The following is a 21,764-nucleotide window of genomic DNA, read 5'->3' on the forward strand; positions in this document are numbered from 1 at the left end:
TTGCCGGTTGATTTCTCTCTTTTTTTAATGTTCTCTTTACATTGGTAAACGCATACAGCAATAATCCGTTCATTATCAAAATACTATAGATAGCACGGATAGCGTGTTATCAATATAACATTCATATGCATTATCCAAATTAAAATTTCTAAATCATCTCACAATATTTTCTCTGGTATTACAACAGGTAATAACACAACAGTAGATATAACAAAGCTCGTGTGTATCTTTACATCATAATTTGAGACATTACTTTGATCTCACAGATCGACCGGAAATAGGAGAAACTCGGCGCAGTCACGGCTCTTTAATCGTCCGCGCCTGCTTCCTGTTTCATCTTACGAATAACGACGTTTCGTAACACCATAACTAAAAACTTAGAAAATAAATCGTTTCAATATATAAAATCTATTTCTCTCAACGGTTATAAAATACATCTTGCGGAACATCTTGTATGTACACACATATATATATACTTTGCACTCTTTTTACAACATTTTTGTACATTTATTTTCGAAGGCATATGAATAAACTAAAACGGTATACATGTTCATCTGTCTCTGACGTTGGTCTTCCATACGGTCCGCTCGAAAGTAGAAGTCACAGATACGCGCGTTCGAGTGAAGTTCTAGGTCGAAAAAAAAAATAAAGAAGAAATACATGAAGTAACGCAACATAGATTTTCACTCGAATCCGATTTGTCTGGTTCAATAACACAATTACCACGCACAGTCTTGGTCCCTAGAAGTCACAGCCATTAAATGCAACGAACGATCTGAGATTTAAGGCCCCTCGATTTTAAATCAGCCGCGATAACTCGAATTCGAAAATGGCAATGTAGTGTTAGTTATCGCAATATCGGCAACGAGAACCGCCCCTATGGGCACACAATGACGCACATTGCATCTCGAACGACGAAGTTTCGACGCTCTTCAATAATCTATATTGCATGATTCGATAGTAACAAGCACAAATTTTCACGCCCGTTAATACTAACCACGATTCAACTAGTTTTCCTTTCATATGTACATTAGAACTACAACTAAGAAATAATACAGGGGACTAAGAAATCGTCAACCAGAAATAATTAATGTAGTTAGTTGTTAGACAAGATTGTCAATGCAAACGATTTCCAAAGGTTAGAAGATTCTCCCTTGATCGGTAAAGTAACGCATAGCTTTCGAGGAGGTTCGCGACAGTCGCGAAAAGTCGCTTCCCCTTTTTTCGGTGTTTGGTCAGATTTTCGAGTTAATGAAATGGATACGCTTCATCTTGATCTGATTACACTTGTCACGCGACGATAGTCGTGAGAGCGTTGCTTTTGCTTCTGTAGCTACTGGGTCTGCAATGAATAATTAATGTTACATTACACTCGAAAGAGCGAACAGTATGGAACTCATGAATATCATTTAGAATAATTAGATAGTTATGGATGTAACTGGCGGTATACCTGATAGTAGCGTGTTGCGAAGAGCGTGACCATCCAGCGATAAAGTTGATTTCACCTCTTTGATTACTAATACGCTGCCGACGAACTTGACCACCGCTTTTCGCAGCAATCCGCCGCGAAACAACGTGTATAGCATCTGGTGCGATAGTAGTTTGTATCGCCTTGTACACTAACCTTTGATTATAAAAAAGAATTGAATGTGATACTCATTGAAAATTAATTAAATTATTAATTCATTGCTAAAGAGGTAGCAGAGAAATAGCACAATTTACATCAAATCACAATTTAATTAAAAAAGTATATTCAATATTTGATTGAATTCAATTAATACATTTAAAGTAATTATACTAATTTATATTCATATGGGATTATAAATAAAGTTTAAAATAAATCAGAAAAGGACAGAAAATAATTTTTTAATCGATTAAATAACTAGAAATCCGGTAGTTTTATCTTTGCAGATTTGAATTAATACTGCTCGTACAATTATTGTAGTTGCATAAGGCAAACTTACTTAGGCATTAAGGCAAGAACAGAAGTAAGTCCCACTGTCAACCAATATGTGATATGTGTAAAGGCCTTTTCCATTATCCAGAAGGATCCAGGTAGGCCCATGCAATTGACGCAAACGGCATTATAAAATAAGCAAAATCCGAAAAAAATGACCAAGGAACCGAAAATGGCACCAACATGGATTATAGTCTGAAATACGATACGACGCGACATATAATGTCCGTGACATGTTTCTCTTTCCTTTTACATAGTTAAAAATCTTCATTTATTCTTACTTACCCAAGATCTAGTTTCTATAGCAGCATGAGCTAGCATGACGACGATACATGTTGTCATAATAGTCGTTCCGAATTCCCATATGTCGATAACTGAATCGTGATAAACCTAAAAAATAACGGGTATTTATCATATACCGTATACGAACATTTCTAGCGAGTCCGAAACGTTATACCAACCTCTTTGGTAATAAAAAATATGACGATACTTTGGTAAAGAGCGTCGACGATCGTGAGCCAAAACGAATGCGACTGATACACCAGCCCCAAACGTCCTCTCGTATATAATTCCGGTGCTGAAAGTAATATGCGAGCCTTGGCGACTCGATCGTAAATGCCCAAGGCGAGAGGCGGCAGCGAAGTAAACAACAAGTTGTACAGCATTAAATATATTTGGTCTATCATTACAGCACCGGAAAAACCGCAAAATAGCTGTAGAAAAAAAGTATACATTATTATAAATGAATTCTCAAAGTACTCTGCTTGAAATGATAAATATTTCATCTAGAGAAATTTTTACTTATTTTTATACTTTTCTCTTTATGTTCATTCGATACTTGCTTGAAACCAGAATATGAGGAAGACAAAAGTAGCGTTCTTGTAAAAGAAATATAAAATCATTCTGGCAAGACGGTCGTAACACCAGTGGCCGTGTAGAAGGAGGAGCCGGCTGAGCATAGGAAATCGGGAAATGGCGAAATCCGCTGCCATTACAGCTTGCGTTCCTTCTCGCCCCGAAATTCCGACACCCACGTCGGCGGTCTGTATCATGCTAACGTCGTTCGCGCCGTCGCCTATTGCCAACGTTCTCATGCCCAATTGCTTTTTAACGATGCGAACAATGTATGCCTGTGAAGTAAAACAAATTTGATTATTCTTCCTTGTGTCACTACTCGTAAACTTTAACTCGCAGCTTAAGTTTATATGAATGTTATCGCAATGTCCGTTACCTTTTGCAACGGCGTAGCGCGACAGGCTAAGACGCTAGAGCACATTTTCGTGAGTTCGAGGAACGGGCCGATCAGGCCCGATCGCGGATCCAGAATCACGGTCAACGTCTTGCCGTCGACGACAAGTGCGCGTTGCCGCCACGGATTGCCGATCCTGTGCGCGTCTCTCTCGGCGGAATCGTGGTTGTATATGCCAGCAGGATCCGCGATGCCCATCATCCCCGACTGTAAATGACTGTTGTTCTCCTTGCGCGCCGACTCCAGGTAGCCATGTATAAGGGTCTCCGCCACAGATTTCGATCTCGCCTGCAGCTGTAACAGCTGCATGGCCGGCGAGAAGAGCTGCGCCGAGTACGCCACGTTCACCGCGGTCTCCGGTTTGTCCCCTGAAACGGAAAACGCGACCGTGCAACGTGACGTGGAACTCGCATTAACGCGCGCTAATTACGTTCAAGAACACGGACTGATATCGAGGGATGTTTACTTTTTATTGGCTTTCGATATGTTCGCCTCTATAATTTTTATATCCATCGTCTTTATATAACGGCGTTTATGTAACGATGGAGGCAAAATGCTGGCTATATGAGGGAAAGGCATTTACAATTCAATGCGAAACCTCGCATATATTTCTCTCTCAGATGATCGCACTAAAAATAATGCTTGCCGATGTTAAACCGGTTTGCCGCGATTGCGCACCGGCTCGCGAGTGAGTGAGTTTCCACGAACCTGTCAGAACCCACACGACGATCCCGGCGGCGACTAGAGCAGCCATTGTCTCGGGCACGCCGACCTGGAGTTTGTCCTCGATACCAGTCGCACCTAATAACGTCAAGTGTGACTCTAGCATCGCGTACGAATCGCGTATGCGACGTTCGCGATTCTCCGTTGCCACCTCCACTTCGTCGTGCTTCTGTCGCCACGTCTCATACTCTTGCTCCGTTAGCATTCTCTTCGCCATCACCAGCGTACGCAGACCTTGACGCGCATACGATTGCAGATACTGTTGGATACTTGCTGAGGCGATGTTGTTCTCGTCGTTCGACGAGAGCGCCGGCAGCATCGTCGTATCAGCACCCTTGCTGTACAGCACTATTTCGCCAGTGTGAGGATGTCTGAGCAGTACAGACATACATTTCCTGTTCGAGTCAAACGGCAGCACCTGCAAGAGTTCAAGGAACGATAACAGTGAATCATATTCCGCCGTTTATGTTTTTGCGAGCAAAAACTAATTGCTCGTAACCACTTACATGAAGTATCTCGAACGCGAGCGTCGACTTGTCTGGAAAAGACACCATTGCGCTCCGAGGCGTTCGTTTCACTAGCTTGATGTCGTAAGCGCGGGCCGCGTGAACTAACGCTAGTTCGTCCGGACTTTCCGCCTCATAGATCGCCGGGGTCTGCAATAATTCGTCGCCATTCTTCGCGTCCGGGCTGCGTCCCTTCGGTCCTTCCGGCGAAAATTTCCGTCCCAACAGTCCGATGCCTAGACTCGGTATCGACGTTACGTTCAGCAACTTCGGTCTACAAAGATATCACTCCGTTATAAATACCTTAATATTATAAATACCTTAATATCGTATCCTGTGCAACTCCGAGCAATATACCAACCTAGAAATTTTAAACGGGAATTTCGAATTATCGTCAAATGTATTTGCTGTACTAATTACTGGTGATACTGGAGATAAAGTGCGAACAGCTCTGTTGCTCGGAGACAGCGGTACGGGTGGAGAATTCATGGTTGGAAATGAGCTCTCGTTCGTTTCCATCAATCTGTTGAATACCTCAATGTTAATTTCGTTAAGAAAAATTCTTGACAAATGCGCTGATAGAAATAATCTCTCCACAAAGTAGTCGTAATTATCTTCTTTTTTCATCAAAGACGAAACAAATGTGTTTTATTCTTTTTCATTTCTTCATTGATTTAACGTATACAAACCTCATAGTTCCATTTTTCTGAGGTTCCTCGATGACCCCGCTAGAGTTCATATTATCGTGATGCGGTTGAGAATTTACAACAACCGTGTTACACGTGGCTAAGACAACAAGAAACTCCTGTAAGCGATGTCGATATGTACCTATGAGCAGGTCCTCCTTAAGCCGTGAACACGGAAGTAGATTCTCGTTGTCGCCGATATGCGAATAATCTTGACCGCCCACCACGCATCTCCTAAATAGCATTTTGTTCTCCGTAAGAGTCCCGGTCTTGTCAGAAAAGACGTACTGTACCTGTCATTCAATAATATTCCAAGTAATAATTTTTTTTTGTATTTTCAGTAATATTTTTATCTATATATTGTATATTATTTTGCAAAATTTTGTGTCCAAAAAACAATGCAGGAAAATGCTAAAAATAACAAGAACGATCTCATAACGTTTAAATATTAAATTAATTAATGATTACTTTTATTAAAAGTGTACAAAAAAAGTTTTAAGGTGGAACACAAATGTTTAATTTCCACTCTTTTTTCGAGAGACAGAATTTTCGTAATATTGATCGCGTAAAATACTCGTGTAAATTTATCTAATATAAATTGCCGCACTCACTTGGCCTAGTTCTTCCGTGATATTCAGCGCGCGGCACTCTGCCTTACGGCCGGTTTCCGTGTCATGGAGGGCCGGGTCGTGGCCAATGTGGTACACCTGTCCCACCTTAGCCATCTCGATCGTCACGTACAGGCTCAGCGGTATCATCACTTGAAATATTATGACAAATGTCAGGAAGGTCAGTAAGCTCTCGTAAAACGGTTCTTGCGGCACCGGCAGAAACGGTACCGTTGACAAACTCGTGTACGTAGATAGCCAAAATCGGCAGCCAAACGCACCGATCACGCATAGTACCAATAGTATCACCACGCACCATTTCACGTCCCTGTTCATGTATCTTTCCAGACGAGAACGCTGAAAACATATTGCATCTCAAAAATTTGAAGAAACATTTCTTTAATAATAATAATAATAATAATATAGTAATAATGACTATTGCTGTGTCTAACAATAAAAAAATATAGCAAAAAGTTACAAAAATTGCACAGTCAACAGGTATCAATAATGCTTAAGAACCTGACTTACAATTAGTAAAACTATTGAAAAAGACATTGAGATCTAATACATAGTGTAAGACAAATGAACTAGAAAATAAACATTTATTCAATTATTTTAAATGTTCCGAAGTTAAATATTCATTTCTTTTAGCATTTACCTTGTACCTAGGTCCACCATTATTCAGTAACGCTTTAGTCTCGTGACCGGCGTATATGACTATTCCTTCGACGAAGTCGGTATTTTTTAAAACGCATTCCCTGAGTAAAAGATTTTCCGTGGACACGGGCACCCTACCGCCGTTTGGGTGCACCACGGCGCCGTGAAACCTAACAGACGCGTCAATGAGATCATTTTCTGGTAATCTGGTTAATTCCGTCTAAACGTTATCACAGCAATAAACAGCATTGTGATGAGTCGATTTCTCAGATAAATTGCAAAAACATCAAATCAAAAGTTGCGTTAAAAATGGCAAGAATTTTTTTTTAAATTGATGGGTCATCAATTTATTTTTAAATTTCTTAAAAATAATAAAAAAAATTCTAATTTTAACACACAATAAGTAACCATAGTATTTACCTATATATTCTAGTACTTGGCTGATCGACTTCGACTACCGATCGGAACTTGGAAGGCTGGAAGGTATCCTGCAGATCGAGAAAACCCCGGACAACCTGGCGCTGCTTCAGATTGGACTCACCGTCGAGGTTGCACGTATCAAGGTAAGCTAATCCCTGAGGATCACTGCTTCGCAAAAGCAAAAGATCAGCCGGTACCAGTTCGTTGTTCGAGAGGTGAACCAGGTCACCCACCTTGACATCCTTCCATGCTGCCTTTATATATCTGTCGCCCTCGCTACAATGAAACCGCGAAAAATCCCGTCAAAAAAAACACTCTGGCACAAGTTTCAAGCGCTATTTAGACAACGCTAAAAACGCAATTATGTAATCATTACGAGTGATTTAACAAAATAATGCAATTAAAAAGTTGCGCGCGACAAATAAAGTACGCTTACAACTGCGATGTTTCTTAATTTCAGCGACCGCAATTACGCAAATTGCATATTGCGTTTCGCAATAAAGATCTGATTGTATGGTACACTCGATGACTAGGAGACTGTTAACATTTCTCTAATAAAGCGTGGTCTGTTTTATTTAATAAGCTAGACTTATCACACATACATGTGAAATATGTGTGTCGTGTCACTCTGTTTTCAAATCAAGTAAATAATTTCTATTTCTATGCACTGTTATTCTATTATTAGAGTCAAATAATATTTAAACATTTATGTCTCTGGCACTTAAAAATTGATTCGGCGAATGAAATTTACATAAGAAATTTATATAAGCGTCTTATTTAACAAAGGCAATCGACGAAATCTTACATTGTAGATATAAAAAACTACGTAGATATAAAAGACACTACCTTGCTGTCATCACCGCAAAAAAATGGACATTGCTTTGAATGCAAATGTTTGTTAAGATCGAAACTAACGTTGTTTGCACAGCGAGACATGTGCATTCGGCAATAAGTAATTATTATTTGCATGCCTACCGAAACGGAAAATTAATGAATCATCGTGAGTAATGAACAGTATGATAAAAAGTTAAAAAAAGTAACTTTTAATTTTTTTTACCACCCACGTTTCGTTGCCTTTGTTTTTTCTTGCTTAATTTTTAATGCCGTGTGGAATATTAAGCAAATCACTCGGATGACCTAGAAAACACGTTATACTTTAATCAACTTTCTATATCTAATAACTAAGCCAAGGATTGATGCACAAAATATTGATACGAAACTGACTTGCGAAAGAATCTCGTGAAAATATAATTTCCTATTACTCTCCGAGCTCTCGGTATGGAATCGTGACGATAGGCCTCGAGGCGACCTTACATGGCTAATTCAAGAAAGATTCATCTCTCTCGAGTTGCTCTCTGGATATGACGAAACAGTTAGTTGACGATATTTCTTTAATTAAAGCACAACGGCATCCAAGGTCGTACGACCTTGGACGCCATCGTCACGTTCCACTCTCATTTAATCGGAACAAAATTGAGACGACGACGACGGGACGATCGCTGGAGACGACCTTGAAATACCGCGGGTCCTCGCGGCAAACGATCTTCGTTTTGATATTTGAGCGCAGTGGATTTACGATTGATGAATGAAAGCGGGAATTTATTTAAAGAACACGAGAATATTTTTACAAGGCCATCTTAGACGAGTCTAAATGAAGCATTGAAGCAAATACTTTTGTTCGCCGTGGAAGCTAACAGAAAGACACTATTCTTGCCTTTGTACCACTCGTTTTTTCGCCGCGTTTAGTATGACATAAATCATAGTAAAATGTAAACGCATGCATTATGCATCCTGTGTCGTATCGATGTCACGATTAAACGGTGTTTCCTTTTTGTCGCGGATTTGTATCTTTGTGTCCCCGCGCGCGCGAGGGAACGAGACACGTGGGTATTCGATGCACGCGGATACATGAGCTAATTATGCAATTACATATACGCGACATCTGATGTCATAATTATCACAATACATAATGCAGCGTTAAAATCCAGTGAATTCTATATAATCCGTCCACGAATATAACACAATGCTGCAAAAACAATGTCCACTAAACATAGGCCGATAAAATACATAAGGTTTTTTTTGCGATGCATTACGTAAGCAGCATAAATGCGTTTCTCAGCACATGTATGCTACATTAAAGTGGGGCTATTAATTTATCGTGAATATTTGTTGTTCAGCGATTTCTGAAATGTTTTTTTAATTTTCCACAAATGCACAATATTTTTTAGTGCACGTATTCAAGTGATTAAACGTACCGCGTACACTGGCGCCGTGCTTGTTATCACCAGCTGCATATTATAATTCTAGGATAATTTTTAAGTGCACCATAATTGCAAGAGATAACAAGTCAAGGATACTTAGCAGTTACTTATTGTTATCAAAATTCACGGAACTTCTACGATATTTCAACGTGGAAAGGTTTTAAGTTTTTCGAGTTATCATTTTGGCACTTTGTTTACGTTGTTTCAAATTAACAAATGTAAGATTCTAATACCGTGAAGGGACAATAGATTAAATCACTCATAAAATTCTACTTTTTGTCTATAGTATAGTTCATTCATTAATTTATTTAAAATTAGTTATTATTTAGAAATAATTTTATCATTTTTTATGTCTATACTTAAACGTTTTTGCAAAAAATCTTTCAAATTAAAAATCATTAAATTACAATTCCCTTTTAGTTTAAAAAGATTTACTTTGATGAAATGGAACAAATCGTGAGGAACTTGCGTATTGTTTCAAATACGGAGAACGAAGACAATTATTATGCGGTTAAAACATATTAGTCAAACATTTTGAATTGTATCTTTTACGCTGGATTGTTTATGTTAAACATTTCCCACAATATACTTTCATATACGGATTTGCTGGTCATTTGTCGATATTTCAAGACCTCGAACGCGTTTCGGAGAAACGATATGGTTGGGATACGCAGGCACGTACACATTACACCCGCATCTCGCGTGACGTAACCGATGACATCATTTGCCGGTTTAACGGCACTCGGAAGCTTTGCAAGAAGAAAAAAGGGCTGAATGTGTGCCTTCCCGTCGCGGTTGGATTTATTTTCAGGTTCGGTTAAATCCCATGCACAAGATTCTTTACGTAGTAGCATTGTAATGCAAGAACATTATCACCGTATTGAATAACGTATGCTTGAAAGTTGTTTCGCGTTGCGAAAGGTATATCTGTTTCGTCGACGATTCTCACGCGGAACGAAGCTTCTAAAATGGGATGTGGAGTAGGTGGTTTTACGGCTTCGGATTTAGAAGTTTTAATGCAATGCCACAACAAAGAAACAATCGGCGAAGGTCAATAGCTGTACATTTCGCACAATCGGTGTCAAATAGGCAAGGCAAGTGCGATGATTAACGACTCATACACGCGAACCTTGCAAGATTTGTTCAGATAGAGTCAGAAAAAGTTTTGTTTTGTTGTGATTTTAATAGTATTCTAGGTTGATTTTTGCGGAGGTAAATCACGAAGTTCAATTTAATGGTTATAAATCAAAGGAAAACAATTTTTTATTATCAACAATTCTTGGACACTTTAATTTATAACATAAAATAGAATAAAGCATTTATTGAAATTTAAAAATAAATCTTGTAACGACAGATAAATAACAAGAAATTGAATATTAAAACACAGAGTAACGATCAAGTGTGCACCGCATCGTGTAGCAAATAATTATACAATCTATTTTGAACAAAAGTAGATTGTATAATTATTATGTTAATTTTGAAGAAGTCACGCAAATGAAGGAGCAAATTCTATATTAAACGACGAATTATTTACAGTTATTAAACCAGTTATTAAACAAATGGAAAAAATTAATCTCGTGATTTAAAAAAAAAGGGTCCATCAAAGTTGCACGCATATACTCGTACACATATGCGTTCTCGAAAAATATTGGCATGTGGCGCCTCGCAAAGGCGTGAAGGAGCGGGCGCGTAATTGCAATAAAAATATATCGATAGACTAACAAGTGGAATGGACAGATTGTAATGGCACGCGCCATGAGACGAGATAAAAAAGGGTAATGGCAATAAATGCGAATGTCAAGGCCTTCGGCGCACGAGACGGATCAGACTCGGCCTGGCCGTGAATGTAAGAGGAAAAGGGAGAGCGCGCGAGTGGAATTGCTCGCACTATTATGCGGATACGTTGCGTTCAGAAAACGCTAGAGTTGAACGATTAGAGCACGCGCGTGTAGTCACGACTGCAAGAATCGCCGTCGACAGCCGCCAACGTAATTTTGAATCGATCGTCCTTCCCGATAGAAAACACGCGAGTACATCGGTATAGGTAGGCATCGCGCCTGCATCAAAAATCTGTATAACAATCGTGTCAACTGTGTAACGATTGGAATATTTTTTCCTGCGCTGATGAATAAACGAGTAAACAGATATATTATCGTGATAACGCGATTATTTTTTTAATCATAATTACTGGCGAGATCGTCGCACACCGAAATCACGAAATCAACTCAGCTGTACAAATCATAAATCTTGATATGAGAGCGTGATCGGGAATGCGAATTAATGTTGAAAAGGAATCGACATACAGGATGTGACGAGACATGTCGAAGGGCAAGGTCGCCCAGTGAAATCCGGGGAGGCGTCGTATCGGAATTGCTAGGTCATCGATCAATTTTCCGATTACGTTGCATTATGAATAAGGAGGGTTCGTGACGATCGCAAAAGTGCCCACGTCGCGGTCGCACGAACGATCGAAACGAACGAACGATTAGATAGACTAACTGCAATTGAACAAAATTATAATTATGCGAGACAGAATAAAAACCTGCTGTTAGCTTTCATACGAATTCGCAGATGTAGAAGAATTAAGAAGGTTATTTTAGTTACATAAAAGTAAACTTTGTTTTTTCCAGGATTGTTATGTTTGAAACATTTATATTTAAAACATGTTTTAAACGTTGTACTGCTTTAGACAAACATTTGTTTTAAACATGTTTTAAACGTGTTTAAAACAAATGTTAAAAATATGTTTTTTTTTTAAAGAAAAGAATTAAACACATAGATTTTAAGGGAATAATATTCGTATGTTTATTTTTATTTCTCGTAAATATTATCAAAAAATTAACTTATTTATAAAATAAAAGTCTTATAATAATATTCAAAGCACATAAGTATGAAGACATAAAAATACTATATCTTTGGTTCAATACATTATTAAATTATAATATTCATATTACCAGAGTTTCTATTAAATCGAGATATGGATTTTTTTACCAATTAAATAATATTACTTTTATATCAGATATGACAAATATTTAATTACATTAATATAAATTTATTTTTTAATGTTTCTTTTTATAAAATTTAAACTCTTAAAAATTAGAGTTGCAGTTTTTTCTGCTTGAACGTAGCCATCATATTACAATATAATAATATATAATCAAAACATTTTTTTATATTTTTGAAATTTTTACGCAGAAATAAAACTAAATTTAGAAATAATTATTACTTATTAAATTCTTATATTAAAACAAAATATATAATGTAAGATTGTCATAATTGTATACAAAAGTTTGTAAATTATATATTTATTATAGACATCACGTATTATAGATATTACGTATTTAAATGTATTTTTCAAATATTATTTTTTATTTAAAACATGTTTTAATTAAAAAAAAAACAATGTTTTATTCTGTAAAAAAAACAGGTTTTTTATCAATTCAATTTCTTCTCAATATTTTTCAAAGGTATCAGTTTTTCATTAATTCACATCGATATAAATAGTCATTAGTCAAGATAAATTTGTAAATCATCAATTCTTTTTTAGCTAGCTAAGAGTCTTCTTAAATAATCGCAGACCGTAATAGCAATAATCTCTACACTTAATTACTTGTTAATTAAATTGCCCCTTTTAAACTATGAAAAACATAAATCGCGAGTCTTTACCTCGACAGGATAAGATTGAAATTAGCATTAATAGATTCGGTTGTCATCCCCAAAATTGTTGCAAGTCACGAGACGATATTTCGGAGTTCGTTGCCCCCTTCGGCTATGTAATCCAAGCTTCGCGTTGTGCTGCAACCAACCACGTGGCATGCGTACATACGCGTTTATCAGCGCAAGCGTATCGGCCGCGGCAAATTCTATCTGATTCGATCGCGTGTGCAACAACCTCTTCGTGACGCGATCGTTTGCCGGGCATTTCGGATGCATAAACGGCGAAATAAGCGCACGTGCTCGGACGACGAATGGCGAAGTGTTAACGCGCGTCAACGTATAATACGCGGTATCTAAACCATCTCGCGTCGATTAAAATCATTGCAAACGTGTTGACAGCAATCCCGTTGCGCCGGACTCGCTGCGAGACACGTCGATCGGTATTAAACGTAAATAACGTTAACGCGAACGAATTAGAACGTCGTCGTATCGGTCGCGTCGCATACGGACGTATGGTACGGGGGAACCTTTCGTGGAAAAAGAACGGTACAGGACACTTTCTTCACCATGCTCGACCGCAATGCGAGCCGACCGTTCGCTCGCGCGCGTTTGCGTTCACATGTACGTGACCTACATATCTGGAATTGTCGGTCTTATTGGAATCGATCTATCGGATTCCGTTGCCGCGCAAGGATTCTAACGAAGCGACGACTCTCGCGGTTATACGAGTAAGGATAAACGAGCGCAAGGCTGATCCGATTGAAAAATTATATGTCCTTTTCAACCTTGTATTCACACATTGTGTTGTACACACAACACATATAATACATACATGTACGTATCATGAAGCCCGTGCATAATACGTAACAGTAGAATAATATAGCTCATTATTATTAGAGATAAAACTGAAGCTTTCGACACTTAGTTATTCTTGCTTCATTATTCAAATTTCACATTCTTCTAATATCTTGGTAGCTTTCACGTAATGGGCACATTATTGTTCTACGCATTTCATCGACATCCGTTTCTTACTGGACTCCACGTGTAATTCGCAAATAGGCGCGCAATATTATATTGACTTTTTTACGATACTCGTAAAACTTGAGTTATCTCTATACGCTTTTCCGCGGAGGTTTCTGCCGAGGAAAGCAGGGGCTGCCCGTGCTTAGACGAGCCGTATGCTATATACTTTGTTGTATACAGTTGCGATATTGCACTCACCTAACGTAGACGCGACAGGTGGAATTGTTCACACGCCGGTCACTGGCAAGCCGTCGGCGATCTTCGAAGAAGTCCTTAAGCGCCGTAACACCCAGAACAAATACCACGGGGATCATCGCGACCTCCTTGCCGAACGCGTTTATAGCTGGCACCCAATTGAGTAGTACGATAAAGATGAAGTATAGATTGGCCACGCGGTGGAATTGCTCTAGCAAATTACGAGGTAGGAAGCTCAGCGCTGTGTACTTGGTTGTGCGTACTCTGAAGAAGAAACGAGCGCGTAAGACGACGGACCGTCTGAATGGACCGTACGGAGTACGGTTAGATAATTTTAAATGGTCTAGATAAAAATCAGGTAAAATTACATATTATTTTATCGAGATTTTTTCTCGAAATTTTAAAATATATATATCACTATTAAAAAAGCAAAAACAATTTAGGATATAAAAATAATATATTCATATTTTTATTTATAAATATTTTTTTTAAACAAGAGCGTTTCAAATAATTCAATTGAAAAATACAGAAGGAATATATAATTCACGTTATAACAACTGATAGAGTTTGTTGTAAAAATTTTCCAACTTATAATTTTAGGACAATTTTTAAATTGCGCTACTATTTTCTGACGAGTGTAATCTGTTATCACTTAAAAAAAAATTCTCGTTAAGCTAAATGATAACTTGGAGGTTGAAACTAAGAACAATACTTCATACTTATTCATATTAATTTAAATAATTTAAAAAAAGATAATACTTTCTTTATGTAAAACAAAGATGGAGATAATGTACATTCCAATAAGCTAGGTAAAGATAAGATAAAGTCAGTTTTTTAACTAGATAATTTTATATAAATGACGGCAAACATGAAACGTATCCCTCTTATCTCTCTTGTTCTCACCTATTGTCCATCCTGTTCCCGTTGGGATGCTGACTCTTCGGCGTCTTCGGAGGGACTAAGTGATTCGGCACTATTGTTCTTAAACGGGGTTCCTCTGGCAGCGAGCCGAAACAATGAGCCCATAGTCTCCTCCACCATGGAGGCGCGACGCTACGTCTTATCGTGTATATAGACTCCGATCTATAAACAGTTATGGCAAAGTCCGCGTCTTAGCATCCTGTTTTCTGCGTATATAAAATATCGCTTTTCAAAAAAATATCGTAATTTAACACTTTAAAAGCACTTAAAGTTTCGCATTCATTCAATCGTAATTCAGTGATGAATCGTACTTTATGTCGAAGCGATTAATATTAATATTACCAATAAAAAGTATAAATAATTTTGAACAAATGACAAATTTTTACTATAACCCACAGATAAAATCATACTTTTTATTGCATCCAATAATTTGTCAAATATCTCTGTGTTACAGCAAATAAAATTCCTTTTCTTTTTCCTTATTATGATATAAAAGTTTAATATTTTACGTTTGTTATCGACAAATGTTTATCGAAGAAAGTTTCAGCTGAACAAATAGATGTTATCTTTAAATTTCACGTATAACTGTAACATCAGTTCCGTAGACTGCTATCTGTCTGTTACTAGTGCAGTGTTATTCCGTTGTCCGATAATCTTTATCAGTCGGATCTTTATCAATGATAAATTGTATTATCTCGCTTCATACCTGGAGGCTTGACGGGAATGGCCGCGAAAGGAAGGCATCCTGCCGGCAGTAGGCGGCCTGCCATCCTCCCTGTGACCTGGCGGGAGGATAAAATCCGTTCTGGATCCGACACGGTGGTGTCCCGTTACGACTGATTGGCCCTGCGTCACGTCCGCCACCTGGCCCTGACTGAAGGCTCTCTGATGACCCGGCTTCTTCAACGCCGACGGTCGACCCGCGGACGAGGCGCTTCCCACCATCGTCAACGGGCCCAGGAAGGACCCGTAGGTCTGCCATCCGGTCGTGCCATCTGCTAAGACACCACCGTGGCTCGCCGATCTCGCGTGCGTTTTCGGGAAGGCTGCCCTCCTGGCCGGCGAGCTGACTTCCTCTACTGCGTCCTCGTCCTCGTCGCCGTTGCTGTTTTTTGACGTGCTCGTCATCGTCGTCGTCACGCTGGTCGTCACTGTCGTGCTCGACGTCGTGATGGAACCATCGTGAAGGAAAGACAGCGGCGGTGGCTGGAGAGGCACCGTTGAGATCGACGATGACGAGGACGATGTCGTCGTGCAGCTGGGGCGACCCGAACTCGGGAACACGTAGAGAGACCCCTGTCTTTCGATCTCCTCGCTGGCTGCTTCCTGCGCGTCGTCCTCGGACATGCTGGCACATCTGTGCACATACGTAATGTGGAAAAAGAATTCGTAGACGTGTGAAACGATGAGTGCAGAGTAAATCCTGCAGGCTTTAATGACAATCGGTTGACTATCGGTTGACTATCTTATATGTCCCGAATACTCTTAATTTACTTTACGTAAATTAGCGATTAGATTATTAACGATCAGAGAAAAAGAGATTTTCAAAGAAGACCACAATTATTAAATAGAATGTAAATAATATATTTTTTTTTCTATACCAAAAATTATAAAAAAACTTTTCATGTTTTACAATTTATCTTTTAACTTTTGATTTAAATTAATGATTATAAATTTATTAAAATTTTAATACTGAGATAAGATATTCTTTAAGATTCAAATTCAAGTTAAGTCATATTTTATTTTGGTATACATAGAATTTTCTGTTATCAAATTACTGATAAACGGTAGCATATTATTGACATCGTTAAATAGAATGTTGGACTTTCATCGTAGCTAATAATCGATTGTTTGGTCTAGCCCACGATGTAATATTCCGCCGCACCTTTATCCGCAACTAGATGAAATTGTATCGTAATCAGAATTTGTGGAATCGATACGAAAGCGAGTGCTCAATCTTCTTCGATCGCACTAGAAAGATAATTCGTACTCGCGTTCTTGGCCTACGACAGTACGTTCCCCAGTTGTGCTTTCTGACTGCTTAACTGGAAATTTGTTCGTTCGTATTATTCTTTCCGCCAGGCGTTTGCTTACTCGCGACTGACGAATCATTCGCGCCTATGTATCCGGAATAACAATCGTGCGTGCATCACCGCGTGTTCCTTCCAAACAGAATACGCAAATACAATCGCGAACTGACGCAATCGTGCAGTTTTATACCAAATTATACCGCGGTATAGTTGCTGCGAATTAAAAACTTTATATTTAAACATCTTAAAAATGACATGAAAATGTTGTTTTTTTATATGTTTTCAGGAATTGGTAAAATTCAATTTATTTTTATATATGCATACATTTTATATTTTCATCTATTAAAGTACGAATATTATTTTAAATAATATTCGATATTGAATATAACAATGATAACAAAATTTTATCTGAGCTTTCTATCGGTGTGACCATGTAAACGTTGTGATAGTCGTTAATAGCGACTCAGAAATAAACGTTAAAACGGAAATTGGCACGTTATAACATCCGTTCGAAAATACGTCATATTTGCTATGCCTCATACATCATAATCAGACGTATCCACATGTCGCACGTTCGTCGAACCTGTATTAATAATTCTATAAATCGATCTTATCGGGCAAACATTTTCCTATACGTCATACGTGACATTTATAATTCATTAACTCCCGCCTGATTTATTAATGTGATACAACGATATTTGGTAATTTCTAGATAATTGGCAAGTCCATAAGAATATTTCATAATACCACGGCGTAGTCAAAACTAGGCGTAAAATTGGTTCTAAATTGATTTATCGATTTTATGGAAAATCGAAATCCAGCTGTCGAGATTTATGCCAGTAGCATTGCGAGATTTAGCACAATTTCGCATTCTTATCAGATAAAAAAAGATAGGAGGGAATTCGCTCCCCCTCGATATAAGGCGAATCTTGGAAAACGCCATGTGTAGAGAACGCCTATCGGATATCCTGGATAGATAACTAAAGTCAACCATCGCTGTGCAAAAAATGCATCGGACGCATTGGTCAGAGAAAATTCTTTGCCCCAAAGTCTGCACGAGGCAGGAACTTAAAGTGTTCTCGGAAATACCGCGTTATTTTCAGACACCATTTCGAAACCAGTATGGCATCCGGATTGATCTTGATAGCCTCCCACACTGAAAAATAATCCAAGTGTAGCACTCTTCAAAGGATAAATTTGCAGCTCGCGTGCAGTATTTACCATTAAAAGAAAATGAAATTAATCAGACAGGTACACCCTGTATATGAGAAGAGATATTGCCAGAGAACGCTTATCGTTCGTTTGCGAGGTTGATACAAAAATGTACTCTTCGGCTGACACACTCGCCGATAATTCTGATAAGCGATCGATACTGCGATTTGAGCACAAAGGATAGGCTTCTTTCTTTCTAATTTCTTACTGACGTTGAAGACTCGGCTATTAACTCGGACCTCGATACTGAACAACAGCAGCGCGATACGAGAATAATATTTAAATTAATATGATTGACGAGTTAGTAGAGACATATAGAAATATAGATTGAGCTGGCTTCAATTAACGATAGAAACATTGTTTACTTCGATCTTGGACAATTTCCTACTAATGTTGATCTTTATCCTGACCATCTATCTTCCACGAGCTTCAAGGGTAATATTATTTTTCTTACACAAAGCAGTGCTACATCAAAACGTGCTACGTGAATATAAAGATCTTATCTCCGTGCGATACACAGTACGATATAGATATAACGATGAAAAACTTAAAATTTTCCATGACTAAAAATACATAATGTTGCAGATACCTTTAAAAGTATATTTTAAAAGGAAAATTTGATTTATATCGTTTCTATTTAGCGCGCGGCATTCAACTTCCATTATTATTATATTTACCGTAGCTTTAATTCGCGCCCGGACGTGTATCTAATTCGAGTACGAAGAAGCGCGGGACGGAATGCGTGTCATGGGTTGTCGTTTCCATCGTGCGTACACGTGTGCATGCGCTAATGAGTGCAATCGCGCGGTCGCGTGTGCGTGCAGTGCGATGAACGAGATTCCGGTGTGTGCTCGATCGATGGCACGGGCACCCTTCTCTCTGCGCGCAAATCGCTACCGAATGTAAACCAAGTATCAAGGGTAGAAAAAAATCGAGCGGTTACTAAATTGGGTCACCCGTTTACTCGCGAGCGACTCCTTTAACCATTAACGTTTTATCGAGTTTGCTGTCGTTAGGACGATTGGAGCGACTGTCAAAGAAAAATACGGTATCGCCTGCTGTCGATCATCGGGGCTCTTCTTAAAGAGACTATCTGAGATTAATCTTTCAAAAATCACCACCAACGGAGTCTCGATTGTTTTAACAATCCATTATCGGTAAATATCTATGCATTGATTAAGATACTTCGCAGAATTTAAATCTTTTCGAGTAGATACTTCGGCTAATTTTAACGCTTTCTCTGATATTTCCGAACGCTTTAGAATTTTAAAAGCATTAACAATTTATTGACTTTTTAAAGTTAAAGTGAATTTTTGAAGATTTTGTTTGAAGATTTAAAATAAAAAATTAATTTTCTCAGACAAAAATTAGGTTATGAAAAAATTTTAATGGAAGTTTAGCATAAAGTCGTTCCGAGTAAGAGCTAAGATCAAAGATCAAACACAGCTTAGTTTATTTGTTTTACGTGACTTCGGTATCGATATTTAACGTGATAATACGAGGAGATTTACTCGTCGTTTTTCCTAGTTGACGTAAGAGCGACTTTTCTGATCATCGAAATAAACGCAACGAGTGTAACAAAATCTCTCTCTCTCTCTCTCTCTCTCTCTCTCTTATATAAAACATAACGAAATCCAGATGGGATACCTAAAATATATCTTGTAATTCGCGAGACTAATTACATTACTTAAATTGCGTTTGTGTTTTGAAGCGAAATATTTATTACTGAAAATGAGTTGTGCAACATTTGGATTACCTAAATAAAGCTTGTAACACTTGAGAAATTTTTATGAATACTCATTTGGTTCAAGCCACTCGTAATTCTTACTTTCTACTTTATTAATCTTGCATATAAATGTCCGTTTAAAAATAAAGGCGAATATTAGTATACAATATAGCTAGGTAATATTGCAAATTTCTTCAACACTCGTTTTTCAGTCAGTTGACGATGATAACGAGGCATACGCGATCGTTAGTCGAATTTCCGAAATGCACGTAAGTGAATAAATTACGAGCGACGTTCTCGAACATCGCTGGAATCCCACTCAAATACAAGGATCAATCTTTTTTTTTGGCCAGAGTCGTGTAATTCTAGTCGCGCGTATTATTACCGCCCCGTCAGCGAAATAAATCGACGAGAGACGTCCCTTGACAAATAATAAGACTGACATTTTTACGTGAAGCAAATACTTGGTAAAATAGAAGAGCGTTTGCAGAACCAAACGAATGTTCTCCAGTCGCAGTAAGGCGGAGGAACATAAATTTATATCATATTTGTCATCTTATACATCATCTTATTACATCATGTACTGTTTTATCGTGTTTCTTGCACGACGATTTTTCATTTCATTGTATTAGATACTAATAATGTTATATCGTATTTCATCCACTTTTAAACTTTTACAATAAATCACAAATTTATTTGATCACAAAGATATTTAAGAAGATCCGAATCATAAATCGAGACAATTTATGCGAAAGAATGCCCTCTTGCTAAGAGCCGAGAGGCAATTTTACGCGATTGCGTTCAAGCGAATTAACCGTTACTTTACGACGTTGCAAAGTGTAAGCTTTTCCCTGCCTTTTCAGTCGCATCGCGACCGATTCATCACGAGTAAACTCATGAAATTTAACGAGAACGAACTAGAGCTTAAAATTGCTTCAAGTTACGAGTCTTTCTTAACGCGTATCTCTGCTTCCTATTACAAAATCTAATTAGCTAGATGCATCACACAATTCTCACTAAGAACCTTTCGCCTTTGGTTTTTCACGACTTGAAAAGCACACTCGTAGGTCGCTTCGCGTCGATCGCGATCTTTCCAAAATTGGAATCATCCCATCTGTTCGAGTTCCCACTCCCGTGGCAAAATCGCGCGATCGATCAGTAAGGGAAATGGTCGAAAACCGGTGATTCCATAATGCGGCTGACTTTCCCGTAAAGGATGTCGTTCCACAGAGGAAACGAGGAAAAAGTTTACGCGCGCTTGCGCCTGCGATCGGCTGTGTAACGCGCGGAAGGATCAAAAAGAAAGAGGACAGGGGGAGGAAGGAAGGAGGAAGATCTCACATTTTCCTGCCTCCCGACGTGCGGTCCACGTGGCCTCGTTGAAAGCGGATGGCGTCTTGTCCCAAATTCGTCTGAGAGGCGCACTCACATCTCTCCGCGTCGCGCGCGCGTAAACTTAGGAAAATCCGCGGCAAGAAGGATGAATCACGTATGCGTACGGCAAACACCGTGGTGTAAAAATCAATTTTGACGTACTCGCCGATCTCTCCTCTCCGTGGAGCTCGCAGTCGCGATCGGCGAGCGCATCAGGTACGCGCGGATTCTCTTTTTCTCTCTCTCTCTCTTTTCCTTAATCTTTTGGTTTAAAAATTCGCGCATCGACGAACTCACCTCGACGTTTCGCGAGCGCGTTATCGCGGCCGATTCGCCACGACTGATAAGCGCGATCGCGTTGCCAAACGTTGCTCCGATACCATCCGATACGTCCGACGACCCCAACGAGACCGACAAGACATCCACTCCACTCTGTTGCCGTGCACGTACTGACAGTGACATCTCGAACTTACCAACACGCCGTCGGCCGTCGACGTCGCAACGAGATGCGAATCGCGAATCGCCGCGAAGTCGACGACATCTAGCGACGCGAGATCGC

General features: G+C 38.8%; 1 protein-coding gene across 3 annotated transcripts; it reads right to left on the reverse strand.

Moving 5' to 3' along the window:
- LOC105195123 (probable phospholipid-transporting ATPase VD) lies at positions 1 to 21,641 on the reverse strand. Of its 3 annotated transcripts, none has more exons than XM_026133543.2 (18): positions 21,173 to 21,641; positions 15,570 to 16,220; positions 14,846 to 15,025; positions 13,946 to 14,206; positions 6,807 to 7,082; positions 6,388 to 6,556; positions 5,733 to 6,086; positions 5,125 to 5,414; positions 4,797 to 4,958; positions 4,436 to 4,709; positions 3,915 to 4,347; positions 3,189 to 3,574; positions 2,800 to 3,087; positions 2,419 to 2,670; positions 2,243 to 2,347; positions 1,965 to 2,152; positions 1,451 to 1,624; positions 1 to 1,342 (listed from the first exon to the last, which is right to left on the reverse strand). In XM_026133543.2, exons 2-18 carry the CDS (start codon positions 16,208 to 16,210, stop codon positions 1,291 to 1,293), a joined length of 4,485 nt encoding a protein of 1,494 aa, XP_025989328.2. In that variant the 5' UTR covers positions 16,211 to 16,220; positions 21,173 to 21,641; the 3' UTR covers positions 1 to 1,290. The 3 variants fall into 3 exon arrangements, 2 of the variants coding, with proteins under 2 accessions (XP_025989328.2, XP_011158678.2); XM_011160376.3 differs by having other exon boundaries at positions 21,503 to 21,637; XR_005574923.1 differs by lacking the exon at positions 1,965 to 2,152 and having other exon boundaries at positions 21,503 to 21,637.
- Positions 21,642 to 21,764: the final 123 nt, after the last annotated feature.

This window comes from Solenopsis invicta, chromosome 5 (genome assembly GCF_016802725.1).
Source record: "Solenopsis invicta isolate M01_SB chromosome 5, UNIL_Sinv_3.0, whole genome shotgun sequence".
In the NCBI taxonomy this organism is placed as follows: domain Eukaryota; kingdom Metazoa; phylum Arthropoda; class Insecta; order Hymenoptera; family Formicidae; genus Solenopsis; species Solenopsis invicta.

Bases quoted from the DNA above. Each gene is read 5' to 3' on its own strand.
- LOC105195123 (XM_026133543.2), bottom strand. From the start codon at position 16,210: ATGTCCGAGGACGACGCGCAGGAAGCAGCCAGCGAGGAGATCGAAAGA. The intron at 6,557-6,806 runs GTAAATACTATG...CGCGTCTGTTAG, and splicing joins CCAAGTACTAGAATATATAG to GTTTCACGGCGCCGTGGTGC. The intron at 4,348-4,435 runs GTAAGTGGTTAC...GAACTCTTGCAG, and splicing joins TCGCGTTCGAGATACTTCAT to GTGCTGCCGTTTGACTCGAA.